Raw genomic sequence first — 17,066 nt, 5'->3', positions numbered from 1 at the left:
CTGAGACAGGAGGGTCACAAATTCAAGTCCAGGCTCAACAACATGGTGAGGCTCTCAGCAACTTAGCAAAACCCTGTTTCAAAATTTAAATATAGGGCTGGGGTGTAGCTCAGAGGTGGAATGTCCCTGGGTTCAATACTCAGTATCAAATAAAAAACAAAACAAAACAAAAAAAAAAGACCCTGACCTGAGAATAGTGAACCATGCAACGCAGAACATAGCAGCTAGGAAAGGTGGCCCATCCCCAGTTCTGCTACCCACCAATTCATACCCTCTTTGAGCCTGGGACCCAAGCCACGCACAATGTCCTGGTCCCTCCAGGGTTTCCTGCACCTGTCAACTGTCAGTCAGCCCCACCAGCTTTTCTGCAAGGACAACCCCAAGGGTGACTGGGCAAGATAAAAGGCCATTTGAAACGGCCTCAGCATCGGCTTCATTTCCAAACCCAAGATGCTTCTCCTTTCTTTATAACCCAGAGATCTATTTTCGAGTTTTAAGCGCCACCAGACATCTCAGAAACACAGGTGGCTCGGCCCCACGACTCCGGGTGCTAGGCGGTCTCTTGGGAAACACAGCCCGCCCAGCCGGCCTTTGTTGTGGAACAGCACTCGGAGCCATATTTGCTTTCAGGGAAAGGTGTCTGTGGTCGCTGAAGTCAGGAGGGCGGAGCAGGCCCGAAGCCAGCTGGGGGCCCCACTTCTCCACCGCGCTCCTTCCTTTGAGGAAGAGAAAGTGCACCTCTTCCAGCCCAACTTCTGACTCACCCGCAGCCCACGGTCTAGCTTCCATTTCCCAATAGGCATTACCAGGCATCTCGGGGTGTCGTAACTGCTTCCCTACAGCCATGATTTTTTTTTTTTTTTTTTTTTTTTGGTAACACGCCTTGGCCAGGAACCCAGGGGTGTCTTTTTGGGACTTGAGAATCACCCCCGCTCCCTTACACTCTGCCTGGTCGGTTCCAAGGCCCAGGACTCCACTGGCGTCCACTCCACTGGAGTCCACGCCACTGGAGATGGACTTCCCGCCCCTCCTCGCGTCTTCCCTCCATCCCCATTACACGGACCCTAAAAGCACAGAGACGAATGTGCCAGGATTGCTGGCGCCCTCCTGGGGCTCCAGGCTCCGCGGGGGCGCAGAGGTGGCCGACCCCCGCCCCCATTCCACCCCCGTCCCCAGCTCCGCGCCCCGCCCGCGGGGTCAGGGCCGCGCGCGCTCCAGAGGGCGGGGCGGGGGCGGGGCCAGGCAGCGGGCGCGCTGATTGGCCGGGGCGGGCCTGACGCGGGCTCCCGCTATAAAAGCCGGGCCGGCGCCCTGGGCGCCAGACGTTCTCCGCCAGAGCCGCCGCGGTTTCCTGCTTCAACAGTGCTTGGACGGAACCCGGCGCTCGACCCCCCACCCCGGCCGCCGCCCGGACCCCGCAGCCTCTCGCCACCGCCTCGCAGCGCCCTCGGACCGCAGCCGCCCCAGCACCGCGCAGCCGCCAGCCATGACGACCTCGTCCCCTTCGCAGGTGCGCCAGAACTACCACCAGGACTCCGAGGCCGCCATCAACCGCCAGATCAACCTGGAGCTCTACGCCTCCTACGTCTACCTGTCCATGGTGAGCGCGGGGGGCGGCCGGCCTGCTGGGGCGGCGGGGCTCGGCGGCCCGGCCCGGGTGTGGCCGGCGGAGGCCTCCCCGCCTCCCTCCCTCCCTGCTGCGCCCGCTTGGAAAATGGAGACCGCGCGAGGTCTCCCAGGACTTTGCCTGGCGCAGTAGGTCGGAGCAATTGACCCTTTCGGGCTGTCCCCTACGAGGGCCCCCTTGCAGGCAAAGCTCGCCTTTGCAGAGAGGGCCTGGTGCCCTGAGATCCCAGGGCTGCACCGCTGGCAGTCGTAGCTCATCCTGCGATTAAGAGAGTGGATTTTGGGCACTCTCGTTTCTTCTACCGCCACCTCCGATCACGTGACCCTCAGGCCCTCCGTTTATTCGACACCCGGCTCCCATCCCCAGGGTATGACGGGGCCTGCTGCTGGGTAATGGTGTCGTATAGCAGCAGCCCTGGAGGTTGGTAGGGAGTCCTTTATCTCTTGTGGTCTTATCCCGACCCCTCTGCTCGCAGCGGCCTCCACGTCTCTGCCCCACTTATCTCTGAGTCCCACTTGCATTCAGGCATTATCTCAGGGAGGGAATCTTCCCCCTGTGCAGTCCCTAAAGTGTCACCCAACTTTGCACCTTAGGGTGCTTAATTCTCTAATCTCTTTGTGTCCTGGAGTTACACCCTCCTGCTAATTGTACCCTTAGTTCCTGGCTAAAGTCCACCAACAATTACTGGGCAAGGGAGTTTTCCAGGCAGTAATCTATGGAATCGATTTTTGATTTTTTTTTTTTTTTTTTTTTTTTTTTTTTTTTTTGCGAGACTGGGCATGGAACCCAGGGGCATTCTACCTCCCAGCTACACCCCCGGCCCCTATTTTCTATTCTTTATTTTGAAACAGGGTCTCACTGAGTTGCAAAGGGACCTCACAAGTAGCTGAGGCTGTCGGGGATCCCCTATTCTCCTGTCTCGGCCTCCCAGATGCTGGAATTACAAGCATGAGCCACCACGCTGGGTTTTAAGCAGTGTGGTGGGAGTCATCCTTAGAATTGCTGTGTGACTCTGCAAATTATCCAAGAATAGACGTGTTCCAAATAAATTTGAAACGGGCCTGAGTTTCTGTGACTGCTGTTCCCTGTTCAGAACACCCTAATATAGCAGGTGTCTAAAAACTGAAAATCAAATTTTTTATTTCTACTGGTCATGGAAGTACACTAATACTTGGCCTCGAGTCAGCCATCTGCTCTACAGCTGGCAGGGTTCTGGGCGTGTTTTAACCATGTGTTAACATGGCGAAGAAGGGGTAATGCTCCAGCTCCTCAGACATATTTGGCTGTGGCACAAGAAATTTCCTCCGCACCGATTTATATTCTTAAGACACTGCTGGAGGCTATTCCCATGATATTCTAAAGGTTCCTTGAAGGAATAAACTTTCAAGGATCAAGTTTCAATTTTCCGTTTTAGGACAGAAATTAGTTACTGTTGAGTTCAGTCCGAGAATGCATGTGCCCCCAGTCTCTTTAGTCACGGACCCCCTCTTGCTGTGCCCTGAGAAGGCAGGCTAGGGTGGCAGACAGCCTTTACAGTCTGTTACAGCTGCCTTCCTGGGGGAATCCTTAATCTAACGCTTGTGTTCCTCTTTCAGTCTTACTACTTTGACCGTGATGATGTGGCTTTGAAGAACTTTGCCAAATATTTTCTTCACCAATCCCATGAGGAGAGGGAACATGCCGAGAAGCTGATGAAACTGCAGAACCAGCGAGGTGGTCGAATCTTCCTCCAGGATATCAAGGTAAGGTACAAGCACGTCTTCTACACTAGCAGTTGACTTTACCTATAAAATGACCACATACTGGGTTTGGGCATTTTAGACCTGCCATTGAAAGTAGGCTGATGGTAATGGACGAGGCTGTTAAAGCCAAAGCTGCCACTGGGGAAACGTTTGGCCAAAGCATGGTGGTTAGATGTGAGGTGCTTGGTGACTTGGGGGTTAATTGGTAGCGATGGCAGATGATGATCTGACCTCTCGTGCAGAAACCAGACCGCGATGACTGGGAGAGTGGGCTGAATGCAATGGAATGTGCGTTACACCTGGAAAAAAGCGTGAACCAGTCACTCCTGGAGCTGCACAAACTGGCCACGGACAAAAATGACCCCCACGTGAGTATTGGAAACCCAGGGGGGAAATGGAGAAAGTGGGCTTGAGGGATGGGAACGCCGACAATAACTTTCTTCCCCTGCTTTTTTCTATAGTTGTGTGACTTCATTGAGACTCATTACCTGAATGAGCAAGTAAAATCCATCAAAGAATTGGGTGACCATGTAACCAACCTGCGCAAGATGGGAGCTCCGGAGTCCGGCATGGCAGAGTATCTCTTTGACAAGCACACCCTGGGAGACAGTAGTAACGAGAGCTAAGCCTGAGGCCGCCTTCACCGGAGCCATGGAGCGATGCCCCTGCTCACCAAAGCAGTGCATGCCTGTTGGGGTCACCTTTACCTTTTCTAGAAGCTGTACCAAAACATCCACTTAAACTCTTTAATTTGTACCATTCCTTCAAATAAAGAAATTTGGTACCCAGCCTATTGTCTTTGAGATTGTGGGGGTGGGCCAGTTTTCAGATTTCCCTAAGGGTTGCAGTTCAGAATCACACTAAACAAAACACCTAGAAGAATACTTGTATTTATTAAACTTTTTAGTTGGGGAGAGATACAGAGGTGTGGGTGGGTTCAATTCAGATAGGACTAATAGATTTCTGATTCTGAATTACATGTTTCCAGTGGTTCATTCTCGGTTTTGTACATAAAAAGGCTGAAGTAGTCCTGGACTACTTATTTTTGTTATCCGTTAAGCCAGCCATTAATTCAGGCTGTCCCGGGAGCATACTCTTGGAGTGTGGATAGCTGTGTGCATATGACTGGATCACTGTCCCGCTGTTGGTGTACAGGCAGGTGAGGACCAGGCCAGCGGAGCATCCCCCTTAGGAAACAGGCTGGGAATGTGCTGCGTCCCTATTGAGAATTTGAGAAAGTTAACAGTATGAGTATGGAAGGTACTTGATTTCAAGAGTATTTTTGTTTGTGGGTTTGGGGGAGGGGGAGTACTGGGGGTGGAACCCAGAGGCCTTCTACCTCCGAGCTACATTCCCAGCCCTATTTTTTATTCTTTATTTGGAAGCAGGGTTTCACTAAGTAACTGAGGCTGGCAGCAAACTGCGATCCTCCTGTCTTAACCTCCCAAGTAGGGATTACAAGCATGCTCCACCATGCCCAACAAGAGTAACTTTCTTAAGAGGGTTGCTCTTGAAATAGTTTCTTCTTGTTGCTGTTTTGTTGTTTTGTTTTTGCGGGTTGGGATGGAACCCAGGGGCATTTGAGCTGCGAGCTACAGCCCCTGCCCTATTTTTTATTTATTTTGAAACAAGGTCTCACTAAGTTGCAGAGGGCCTCACTAAGTAGCTGAGGCTGACCATGAACCGTGATCCTCTGGTCTCAGCCTCCCGAATGCTGGGATTACAAGCGTGCGTCACCACGCCTGGCTGAAATATAGTTTTAATATTTACATCCTTATGGCACAGGTGATCTGGAAATAGTCCCTGTCTAGTCAGGCCCAGTTGTGCACACCTGTAACCCAGGAGGCTGAGGCCAAGAACCCTGCAAGTTTGAAGCCCGCCTCAGCAATTTATGGGCTGGGTAAAGCTCAGTAGAACTGCCTGGGGTTCAGTCTCCAGTAATACGTATGTTCTGGGGTTGTACAACTGGCAGCCTGTACTAAGGAACAACAAAAATCACTATCTTGCCCTCACAGACAAATTGTTGCCTTTTTACCTTTTCAGTTGTGAAAGCTAAAGAGTTCTAACCACAAAATCTGCTTGAGAATATAGAAATGGGAAGTTGCATTTCCCATGTTGTGATTGAGGATGGGGTAGCATTTCTAGTCGGGCATGAAATTTCAAAGTGTGGTCGGGCGCGGTGGCGCACGCTTGTGATCCCAGCATTCTGGAGGCTGAGACTGGAGGGTCGCGGTACACAGACAGCCTCAGCTACTTAGGCCCTCCACAACTTAGTGAGACACTGATTCAAAGAATAAAAAAATAGGGCAGGGGGTGTAGCTCAGAGGTCGATTACCCCTGGCTTCCATCCTCAGACCTGCAAAAAAAAAAAAAGAAAAAAAAGAAAAATTTCAAAGTGTTCTGGTGAAATCCCCAAAGGGCTGAGAGGATGGCTCAGGGGCTTTGGGTAGCCCCCCACCCTACTATTTGCCAGTTCCTGGGAGTAGGGAGTATTTGCCACCCTTTTTTTTTGTTTGTTTTTTTGTTTTTTTGTGTTTTTTTTTGGTTTTTTTGGTGGTGGTAGTGGTACTGGGGATGGAACCCAGGGGCCTTCTACCTCTGGGCCACACTCCCAAACCTATTTTATATTTTTTAAATTTGGAAAAAAACAGGGTCTCTTAAGCCAGGAGAGGCTGGCTTCAAACCTGCGCGATCCTCCTGTCAGCTTCCCAAGCGTGAGAGTTTCAAGCGTGCGCCGCCACGCCTGGCGCCACCCTTTCTTAGAGTGTGTGGGTGCCACTCTCAAGAGTTCTAAGCAAACATCTGCCATCTCCTAGCTAACTGGGCAGTGGGTCGAGTCCTTGGGTTACAGCCTAGAGCCCCGGTTTGGCCTCGTGGCCTTTTGTCAGCCACCCTTTGTACAAAGTAAACTGGAACCTTGTCTGCGCAGGCCTGGCCTGCCAGCCCCGAGGCGGCCCTGCTCCCGCATTCTGGGCAGTTTAACTCCTTCCTTCAGTGGCTCCCAGGGAAGTCTTCCTGGTAATACCAAGCTCTGGAATGAAGCATGCATATGCCCCCCACCCCAGGCCCCAGCACTTCCTAGGGTCCCTATTGAGGCAGCCCGTGTATACCCATGGCCAGTGCGGGCCAGAACCTGCATGCTCTGGCAGTACTGGAAGCATAGGAAACTGGAGAAAGGGTAGGCTGGGAGAAGGGACGGCTGGGGTGGGGAAGAGACACCCACAGGATGCAGTGGCCCTGGCCCGGGTGGACAGACCTGCTCTCGGCGTCTTCATAGAGATCGGCATGACCTTTGAGCGTCGTGCCCGTGCTGCTTGTCAGTTCCAGGTGTGCCTCTCTGGGTTGACCTTCGGGGATCACGGGCATTTCTGCCAGGTTAAACTCTATGTTTTTCTTCTTCGCCTGATGTACTTCTGGGTGCTCCCTCAAGAACCCGTCTCCTTTTAGGAGCAATTCTAAACTGCTCTTGACCCCAGAAGTGGCAGACTTTAGGCTTTGGTCTTTAGTGTCTGCACCCGAGGGCGCTGCCTGTTCCGGGGGAAAGACCATGGGCGTGTGGCTGAGGGGCGTCTGTGGAGCGCTGTGGTAGCCCGGCCGCTCGTAGAACGGAGCGGCCTTGAAGGCGTCCATCGCCTTGAGCTTCCGGGCCCTGACGTCATCCTGGGCCCTGGGCTTCTGTCTGTCATTCCTGGGCTGAGCCTCCTGGAGGTAAGGTTCCTTCTTGGACCACAAGAGTTTGGTCTTGGAGTTGGTCCGGGAAGGATGGTGGTAGTCATGGGAATGCAGCCCCAAGAAGCGGTCAAAGATGCCGGGATGAGTGTCCTCCTCCATCTGATTGGGCTGAAATTCCATTTCTTCTTTATGCAGGCTGGAAAGGAGACATAGCTGAGTCGGGGGACAAAGGACCAAAGCCCGATCTCACTTGCTTCTCAGCACCCACCCCTTTTTTTCCTTTGGTACTGTAGATTGAACCACCCAGGGGTATTCTACCTCTGAGCTACCGTCCAGATATATATTTTTTTTCTTTTTTTTTTTTTTTTTTTGGTGGTGGTGGTACTGGGGGTGGAACCCAGGGGCTTTCTACCTCCGGGCTATACTCCCAGACCTATTTTATACTTTATTTGGAAACAGGGTCTCACTAAGTCGCCGAGAGCCTCACTAAGTAGCTGAGGCTGGTTTCGAACCTGTGCGATCCTCCTGTCTCAGCCTCCCAAGCGCGGGGATGACAAGCGTGCGCCACCACGCCCGGCTAGACCTTTATATTTTACTTTATTCATTTTGAAGCACCAGGAACATTCTGAGCTACACCCCCTAGCCCACTTTATTATTTATCTTGAGACAGGGGCTCACTAAATTACTGAGGTCGGCCTTGAACCTGGCGATCCTCCCGAGATGGAGGGCTGAGACCCGAGACGGCCCTCCTGTCTCAGTCTCCCAGGTACTGGGATTACAGGATGGGCCACCATGCCCAGGGTCTTGCTAAGTTGCTGAGGCTGGCCTTGAACCTGCAACCTTCCTGTCTCAACCTCCTAAGTACTGGGATAATAGATAGACGTGCTCCACCATGTGTGGCTTAAATTTAATATTTATTTATTTATTTATTTATTTATTTATTTATTTTTGTGGAGGTGCTGGTTCAGCCCAGGACTTTGCACACTGTAGGCCAGGGCTCTATGGCTGAGCTACATCCCAGCCCTCCCTCACCTGCCTGCATCCTCTGGCCTAGGGCTGAGGCTGCACAGCCTTCCTTGAAATGTCCCGGCTCACACCTCTCTCTTGCTCCATCCTGAACCTCCCAGCACGTGCTTCAAGGCCCAGCTCCCCTCAAAGTTATTTGGCTCAGCCGGGCATGGTGGCACTTGCCTCTAATCCCAGTACCGGGGTGGGGGGGCCAAGGCAGGACAATCACAGGTCTTAGGACAACTTTAGCTACTTAGTGAGATGCTCAGAAACTTAGATCCTGTTGCAAAATTAAAAATAATATAGGGCTGGGGGTATAGCTCAGGGTTAAACTGCTCCTGAGTTCAGTCAGTCCCCAGTACCAAAAAAAAAAAAAGTTAACATCCAAACCCATCTAAGCTTGACATGCTTTTATTTATTATTTATTTATTTATTTATTTATTTATTTATTTTTGTGGGTCTGGGGATGGAACCCAGGGGCATTTGACCTCCAAGCTACACCCCCTGCCCTATTTTTTATTCTTTATTTTGAAAACGGGTCTCGCTGAGTTGCAGAGGGCCTCACTAAGTAGCTGAGGCTGTCGGCGAACTGCGATCCTCCAGGTCTCAGCCTCCCGAATGCTGGGATGACAAGCGTGCGCCACCACGCCCGGCTCCTCACCTGGCACTTAAGGGCATCCTCTTCATCTCCTTCCTCCTGCTAAAACCTAGGCAAGCACAATTGCTGGTACCCAATACGATGGCTCAAATGAGGCCCAGGAGTGAATCTGGGCAAGGCCTCCTAGCAGCAGACTTCCTGGAGGCCCAAGACCTTTCCTTGCAAGGGGAAGCTTACCTGCATGAAAATTATCCCGTGCTCCACCCAGGGGAAGGCTGCCTCCCAGCCAGGCAAAGGTGCTCTCTGCTCTGTGCTCTGTCCTGGCCCTAGGCATCTGGTTCTTGGTACCTTGTACCCAGACCGTGGGCCCTGGGTTTGTGCGACCTCACATGCTCCCGGGGGGCAAGGTCTCTGTGTTAGTCTGTAATTCACCTTGCCCTGCCCTTCAAATGCTGGGGTACAGACAATGAAGGACTCATAGCTTCTTTCTTTCTTTCTTTCTTTCTTTCTTTCTTTTTTTTTTTTTTGTGGTGCTGGGGATGAAACCCAGAGGCTTTCTACCTTCGGGCTACACTCCCAGACCTCTATTATATTTTACTCGGAAACAGGTTCTCACTAAGTTGCTGAGGCTGGCTTTGAACCTGTGCGGTCCTCCTGTCTCAGCCTCCCAAGCACGGGGATTACAAGCGTGCGCCACCACACCCGGCTTCAGAAATGTTTCTTACCTAAGCAAGCTGCCCTCCTTCATTTAATCATTTTCGCAACCCTTCTTCACGCTAATTATGGACTCAGCTAATCCCGATTATAGCTTAGTCGACTATTTGGTCCTTAAAAGAGCAAAGGTCGGGCCTGGTGGCACATGCTTGTAATCCCAGTACTTGGGAGGCTGAGACAGGAGAGCTCAGTCTGCAGGTGCCTAAGAGCCCTTCTGGACTAAGGAGTCTGCACGGCACAGGTGAGGGTTGAGCGTGGAGGTAGAATCCAGGAGACTTGGCTGAGATGTGCTCTTTGCCAGTGAAATGACGTCAGGCTGGGCAACTCACCCTTCTGAGCTTGTACTGGGGATAACAAGCCAGGGGAATTTGGCAGAAAAATAGTGAATACCAGTAAGAACCTGCTATACTGCCTGGCCCCTGCGAAGTACCCAGTGTGTATTAACAAGTGCCATTCTCGGTCCCTAGGCAGGCCCCTGAACTCGAGAAGCTGCCCGCCCGGTTCCCCCGCACTGCCTACCTGATGTTGAACGTAGACCCAAAGAAAGAGGTGCGACGGCTCTGGGCAGCGGCGGCCGTGTAGGGGGGCATTGGTTCCGTCTCGTTCCAGTACATGTCTCGCTCCATGGGAGGCAGATCCTGATGCATGTCATCCACAGACAACAGAGACACCTGGTCGCCAGGGGCAGAGGGGGAAAGCCGACCGAGAGGTGAGCCCGGGAGGACCATGCCCTTGCCCGGCGACTTGGGCCAGTCACTTCCCCTCTGTGGACCTTGCTTTCTCTACCTGTGAACGGAGAGGCTGAGGCCTCCCTGCAGCCTCAAAAGTTAAGGTGAGAACCCTGTGAGCCAAGAGTCGGCTGAAAGGGGCGTGGGGAGGACAGTTCCCTAGGAGGCCTTCCTGCAGAACTGCGGAGTCCCCCTCCTTGGGTCCATTCTGGGAGGGGTCCGTGGTCCAGCCTCCCTCCATACCTGCAAGTGCCTGTCGATGATCCAGTTGGTCTCAAAATCATCATCATCCTCTCCGAAGGGGTTGATGAGTTGTTCTGCCACCTTGGGGAGAAGCCAGGTTCTAGGGTCCTGCGGGTAGAACTCTGGCCTCCCGCGCTTAAACCTTGGGCCTGGCCATCTCCACACCCCACGATGCCCTTCCTGCCCGACTGCTGTCGTCCTGACCGCCTGCTGGCCAGGGCCCTGTGGGGCCTGGCTCGGCTCACCTTCAGCCAGCCCATATAGAAGAAGAACTGCAGGATTGTGAAGACAGGCACAACGAGGTCCATCTCGTGGCCCGGGTAGGCCTTGGCTGGGTTCAGGAACTGCCGCCCGATCAGGCAAGCCAGAAAGAAGCTGTACACCGCCACGGTCACCACCTGGGGGAGAAAAGGAGGCTGCAGCCGAGAGCTAGGACTCTGAGACCAGGCAGCCCAGGCTGGAGCACACTCACACGACTTAGTAGGTTTACTAGTGTGTGTGTGTGTGTGTGTGTGTGTGTGTGTGAGAGAGAGAGAGAGAGAGAGAGAGAGCGAGAGAGAGAGAGAGAGAGGGAGGGAATATGCCTGGGGTACTATCCCACCAAGCATTACCCCAGCCCTTTTTATTTTAACTTATTTATTATTTATTTATTTATTTTATTTATTGCAGGTTTGGGGATGGAACCCAGGTGCATTCGACCTCCAAGCTACACACCCTGCTCTATTTTTTATTCTTTATTTTGAAACAGGGTCTCACTAATTTGCGGAGGGCATCTTTAAGTAGCTGAGGCTGTCCAAAAACCACAATCCTCAAGTCTCAGTCCCCTGGATGCTGGGATCACAAGCGTGTGCCACCACGCCTGGCTTATTTTATTATTTTGAAACAGGGTCTCGCTAAGTTGCTCAGGCTGGTCCCGAACCACCTGCGATCTTCCTGTCTCGACTTCCAAAGTACTGAGATGACAGGCACTCACCATAGCTTCTTTTTTCCTCTGTATTTATTTATTTATTTATTTATTTATTTATTTATTTATTGCAGCATTTTGGGGGTGAAACCCAGGGACATTCTACCTCCAAGTTCGCCCTCATCCCTATTTTTTATTCTTTATTTTGAAACAGGGTCTCACTGAGTTACAGAGGGCCTCACTAAGTAGCTGGGGCTGTCCACGAACTTAGGATCCCCCTGTCTCAGCCTCCCCCGAATGCGCCATCACGCCCCGGCTCTCTTTTCTCCTCTTTAAGACAGGTATAAGCCAGGTGTGGCTCACAGGTGTAATCCTATGCTTGGGAAGCTGACAGCTGTAATCCTATGCTTGGGAAGCTGACGGAGGATCGCAGGTCAGCCTGGGCAACTTAGTGACACCTTGTTTGAAAATAAAAATGGCTGGGGGCTGCTGATGCAGCTCAGTGGTAAAGAGTCCTTGGGCTCCATCCCCATTAGAAAAGATAGGTCTACTCACACCGCCTCCACGTGGCCGGACCAGGCAGAGCCTGGATGCTTTGAACTTGGCACTAAATAAGATGTCTGAAGTCCAGATCCAACTCCCAGGGTGAGCCTTTTACTCAGTCTCTAGGAGAGCCAGCTTCCTGGGTCCTCCTAGCCTCAGTTTCCTAAAGGAATACCGCAGCAGCCCAGTGCTCACCTGTGTGTACACCAGCGGGATACTGATCCAGTCATAGGCATACAGTTGTCCGCACTGAGTACGCAGGGTGCTCATCTCCTAAGGGAAAGATGGGGTTCTGCCGTTGTTCCCCACCGTTCACCTCCACCCCGTCCCTAAGTACCAGGGTCTGGCGTCCATGGGCCAGCCCTGAGTGTGTGCTCACAGGCAGCTCACACCTCTCTGTGGTCCACCTCCTCCTGTGGCAAAAAGGAAGCAGGACCTCAGAGGCTCACTTAAAGAGGGGATGGAGAGGGGCCACCTGGGGCCGAGAATTCTTTTGGAAAAGGTCCTGTACCCCACCGTAGGCTCCGGGAAGGCCCCCAGGCGCCAGCCTTCTCTTCCTAGGAAACCTTCTACCAGCCCCATCCGGGCAGGGGGCTCACATTCATCAGGCTCTGGAGCAGCACGGGATCCCGGATCCGGCCTGTGAGCCACGCCTTCATTGACAGGTTGGCAAACCACACCCAGGGCACCCAGAACATGTTGTGCGGCAGGCTCAGCTTCTGAAACTGCTTGTACTCCGCGGGCGTCATAAAGCCTGCAGAGTAAAGACAGCAGCAGGGGGAGAGCGTTCAGAAGAGGGCCTGGCACTAGGTGGCCGGCCACGCTCTGGCCACCCGTAGGGACCTCGTGCTCCTTGGCCGACTTCCTTCCTTCTCTTCTTTCTTTATACTCCTGGAGATGAACCCAGGGACATTTTACTTCTGAGCTACGCATCACCTCCCCCCAGCCCTTTTTATTTTTTATTTTGAAACAGGGTTTTGCTAAGTTGCCGAGGCTGCCCACGAACCTGCGGTCCTCCTGTCTCAGCCTCCCAAGGACTGGGATTACAGGCATGCGCCACCATACCCTGCCATCCTCTCTTTCTACAAAAAAAGAATGAGCCATGCTGTAGATGGCTGTGTTAATATCCTGACCAGGGTCAGCATGGCCGGGGCGAGGCCAGAAGCCAACGTCCCAGACCTCCAGCCTGGAAACCGGAAGCCAGAACAGGAAGGGCAGAGGAAGGTAGACCCTAGTACTGCTCACCAGTTCCCGATCCTCCACCCCTTCCCTTGTCCTTCAAAGATCCTGGACCTGCCTCAAAGCCCTGCCAGGAGCCCAGGGTGGTGGAACAAGCATGTAATAATCTCAGTACTTGGGAGGCTGAGACAGGAGGATCACAGGTTCAAGGACAGCCTCAGTAAATTAGCAAGACCCTGTTTTCAAATAAAAATAAATAAAACAGGGGTGGTGATGTAGCTGAGAAGTAGAATGCCCCTGAGTTTTCCGGGCGTGGTGGCGCACGCTTGTAATCCCCGCGCTTGGGAGGCTGAGACAGGAGGATCGCACGGGTTCGAAGCCAGCCTCAGCTACTTAGTGAGGCTCTCAGCAACTTAGTGAGACCCTGTTTCCAAATAAAAAATAAAAAAAAAGTCTGGGAATATAGCCCGGAGGTAGAAAGCCTTTGGGTTCCACCCCCAGTACCACAAAAAAAAAAAAAAAAAAAAAATGCCCCTGAGTTTAATCCCCAGTACTAAAAAAGAAAAAAAAATTCCTACTATCAGTCCTGAAGCTAGGTTTTGTCCTTGCCCCAACCTGAAGCAACCTGACTATCCCGGGCCCAGTCGGCCTCACGGACCCTCCTAGTGGAGGGGGCTGCGGCCGGAGCACAGCCTTCAGCTCCGGCCACGCCCCTCCGCCTCTGGCCCCGCCCCGGGGCTCTGGCCCCGCCCACCTGCTTGCACCAAGTGCTGGAGGCTGGGGAAGCGCTTGTAGACCGCGGTGCTGATGCTGCGCAGGATGAGCACGTGGCCCAGGTTGGCGTAGCGGATGAGCGTGCGCCGCAGCAGCCGGCCCTGCTCGTCCCTGCCCTCCACGAAGCCCGACACCAGGCTCGTGAGGCGGTCGGGCCACGGCAGGCTCTCGTACTGGTTCCACCAGCGGGTCACGACGAGGGTCACGTAGAAACCTGGGCAGGAGGGAGGGGGCGAGGGGGCAGGGCCGGGCTGTGGCCAGACACCAGCGCCCGGCGATGCCGCCGTTTCCCCATCTCTCTGATGCCGGAGGCCGCTCAGGGAGACGCGAGAGCCGCCAGGTTTCCATCCGTGCCTGGGGTGGCCGCCATCCACCAGACCCCAACCCACCCGCCCCGCTTGAGTGCCTACGACGGGGCCTTCCAGATATCCACCTTTAGCCTCTCTGGCTGAGGTCTGCACGTTTCTCTGAACTACACGGAGACCCCTTCCCTGCCCCTGGTCTTCTCTGTCACCCCCTAGCCCCGGGGGTCCAATCCCTAACCCCAGGGCTGGGGCCAGCCGCGGGACCACCGACGGCCGCCAGGGGGCGCTCACCCAGCACGAAGGAAATGGGGATGAGCTGGATGTAGCCATTGCAGTACAAGGCCAGCTTCTCAAACAGCACCTGCTGCTCCTCCGTGAGCGCCAACCTGGACGGGGCGGGCGGGCACACTGGAGGGGGGAAGGAGACCCCCCCCGGCCCGCCCCGGGGAGGGCGGCCTCGGGTGCTTTCCGCCCACCTGGCCCAGGGGTCCCTCTGCCCGAGCCAGAGCAAACCCGGCAGGCTGGAGGAGGCCCCTTTAAACCCTGGCTAAGGGGCAGGAGGGAAGGGCCTCCTGAAGGTCAGCTTCGGGCACACTGGCCCTTTCAAAGGAGCTACGGGACAGTTGTTTAAAACCGGTTGAAACAAAGATGCTTGGTCTTTAAAGAATGTCTGGTAAGCCGGGCGTGGTGGCGCAAGCTTGTCATCCCAGCGTTCGGGAGGCTGAGACCGGAGGATCACAGTTCCCGGACAGCCTCAGCTACTTAGTGAGGCCCTCTGCAACTCAGTGAGACCCGGTTTCAAAATAAAGAATTAAAAATAGGGCAAGGGGGTGTAGCTCGGAGGTCAAATGCCCCTGGATTCCATCCCCAGACCCGCAAAAAAAAAAAAAAAAAAAAAAAAAAAAAAAAAAGAATGTCTGGTAAATGCCAGCCAGCGTGGTGGCACACGCTTGTAATCCCAGTACTTGGGAGGCTGAGACTGGAAGATCGCAGGTTCATGGCCAGCCTCAGTTACTTAGGCCCTCCACAACTCGGTGAGACCCTGTTTCAAAATAAAGAATTTTTAAAAAGGATTGGGGGTGTAGCCTGGCAGTAGAACGCACCTGGGTACCATCCCCAGTACCACAAAAGAAAAGAAAAAAGAAAGAAAGAGAGAAAAGAAAAAAGAAAGAAAGGAATGTATGGGAGAGAGGGATGAGAGTGGGAGGTGGGGGTGGAGGATTTTCTCCGGGAGCGAAACGTCTCTGTATGAAATGATATTGGTAAACTCAGGATGATCCCAAGAGTGAGCCCTATGGGAACCGCGCACTTTGTGCTGTGTTGGTGCAAATCCATCTATTAGAACAAATGCGCACTCTGGAGCCCGCGTGGCTGGCGGCTGCCAGGCGGGGCAGGGCCCGGGAGAACCTCAACTTTCTGCCTTATTTTGTTATGAACCTACAACTGCTCCTTAAAAAAAAAACAAACAAACTTTTTTTGTGTGCGTGGTACTAGGGATGGAACCCTTCTACCTCCGGGATACACTCCAAGACCTATTTTATATTTTATTTGGAAACAGGGTCTCTTAAGCCAGCGCGGCTGGCTTCGAACCCGCACGATCCTCCTGTCTCCGCCTCCCAAGCGTGGGGATTTTGCCAGGCGTGTGCCACCACGCCTGGCAAAAACAAACAAACTATTTTTAAAAAGTAATAAACACACCGGGTGTGGTGGCGCACACTTGTAATCCCAGCATTTGGGAGGCTGAGACCAGAGGATCGCAGTTCGGGGACAGCCTCAGCTACTTAGTGAGGCCCTGCACACTCAGTGAGGCCCTGTTTCAAGATAAAGAATAAGAAAAATAGGGTTGGGGGTACAGCTCGGAGGTAGAGTACCCCTGGGTAGCATCCTCAGTACTACTAAATAAATAAATAAATAAATAAACAAACAACATGCTATATCCCCAGCCCTCTGTGTAACTTTTTTTTGGGGGGGAGGAGGTACTGGGGATTGAATCCAGAAGCATCTACCTCTGAGTTACACCCCCTAGCCCTCCTCCTTTCCCCCCCCTTTTTTGTGGTTCTGAAGATTGAACCCAGGGGCATTCTACCTCTGAGCTACACCCTCAGCCCTATTTTATTCTTTATTTTGAAACAGGGTCTCACTAAGTTACTGAGAGCCTCCTTAAGTAGCTGAGGCTGGCCGCGAACCTGCGATCCTCCCGTCTCTGCCTCCCAAATACTGGAATTACAAACATGCGCCCCCCCACCCTCAGCCCCCTTTTTTTTTATTCTGAAACGGGGTCTCGCTGAGTTGCAGAGTGTCTCCGAAAATTGCTGAGGCTGGCCTGGAACCCGCGATCCTCCTGCCTCAGCCTCCCAAGTGCTGGGATTACAGGCGTGAGCCTGTAATTTCTCTTCTCTCCTGGCGGCCTGGATGGGAGCTCCATGCAGATCTCCAGTGCGCTGGCACGTGGGCCCACTAGCTGGGGAGGACCCCGGGACCTCTGAGCCGCCTCCCTCCCTGGCCCCGCCGCCTGTACCTGTAGATGAAGCGGATGAGATAGTAGCAGAAGAGGAAGATGAAGAACTCCCCGTAGAGGAGCTTGTAGATGCTGCCCCTCCAGCACAGAAGCAGGCAAGAGAAGGACCCCAGGCGGGCGTTAGCCACTTGGCTGGAGTAGGTGATGGTCATGGCTGCGCAGGAGGGCGGGGATCCTGGTGGGCGGTAGAGAGGACACTGGGTGTGGGGACCAGAGGCCTTGGGCAGTTCCTTTCTGGGACTCGGGCGAGACCTTATCCAGGACCCTTCCCTGCGCGGGATCCTCTCTCTCTCCTGGACATTGGGAGGGGGTCAGGTGGTCTCCACACCCCCCCCAGCTCTGATCTCCCATGGGGGATGGGAACCCAGAAGCCCTCCCAGCCCTGCAGGGAAGCCACAGGCAGGTCTGTGCACAGGCAGGTCATGCGCCCTTAATTCTGTCTGGTGACCAGGGCGGCAAATAGCTGCATCTGTGTGCTGAGCTCGGGCACTCTGGCCACGCAGAGGTCTGA

The 17,066-nt window shown here is 53.5% G+C and overlaps 2 protein-coding genes across 2 annotated transcripts; one reads left to right on the top strand and one right to left on the bottom strand.

Annotated features, from left to right (window-relative positions):
* Positions 1–1,336: 1,336 nt before the first annotated feature.
* On the top strand, positions 1,337–4,159 carry FTH1 (ferritin heavy chain 1). Its single transcript, XM_080713921.1, has 4 exons — positions 1,337–1,600; positions 3,223–3,369; positions 3,612–3,737; positions 3,831–4,159. The coding sequence occupies exons 1-4, from the start codon at positions 1,487–1,489 to the stop codon at positions 3,993–3,995; spliced, it is 552 nt and encodes a 183-aa protein (XP_080570047.1). The 5' UTR covers positions 1,337–1,486; the 3' UTR covers positions 3,996–4,159.
* Positions 4,160–6,456: 2,297 nt separating this feature from the next.
* On the bottom strand, positions 6,457–16,707 carry BEST1 (bestrophin 1; the record flags this gene model as incomplete). Its single annotated transcript, XM_080691916.1, has 9 exons — positions 6,457–7,237; positions 9,881–10,032; positions 10,333–10,413; positions 10,578–10,730; positions 11,975–12,052; positions 12,379–12,533; positions 13,713–13,946; positions 14,329–14,423; positions 16,556–16,707. 9 exons carry the CDS (start codon positions 16,705–16,707, stop codon positions 6,457–6,459), a joined length of 1,881 nt encoding a protein of 626 aa, XP_080548042.1.
* Between the last annotated feature and the right edge of the window lie 359 nt (positions 16,708–17,066).

This window comes from Muscardinus avellanarius (genome assembly GCF_963383645.1).
Source record: "Muscardinus avellanarius genome assembly, chromosome: 1".
Taxonomy (NCBI): domain Eukaryota; kingdom Metazoa; phylum Chordata; class Mammalia; order Rodentia; family Gliridae; genus Muscardinus; species Muscardinus avellanarius.
This window is presented reverse-complemented; position numbering and strand designations above follow the sequence as displayed.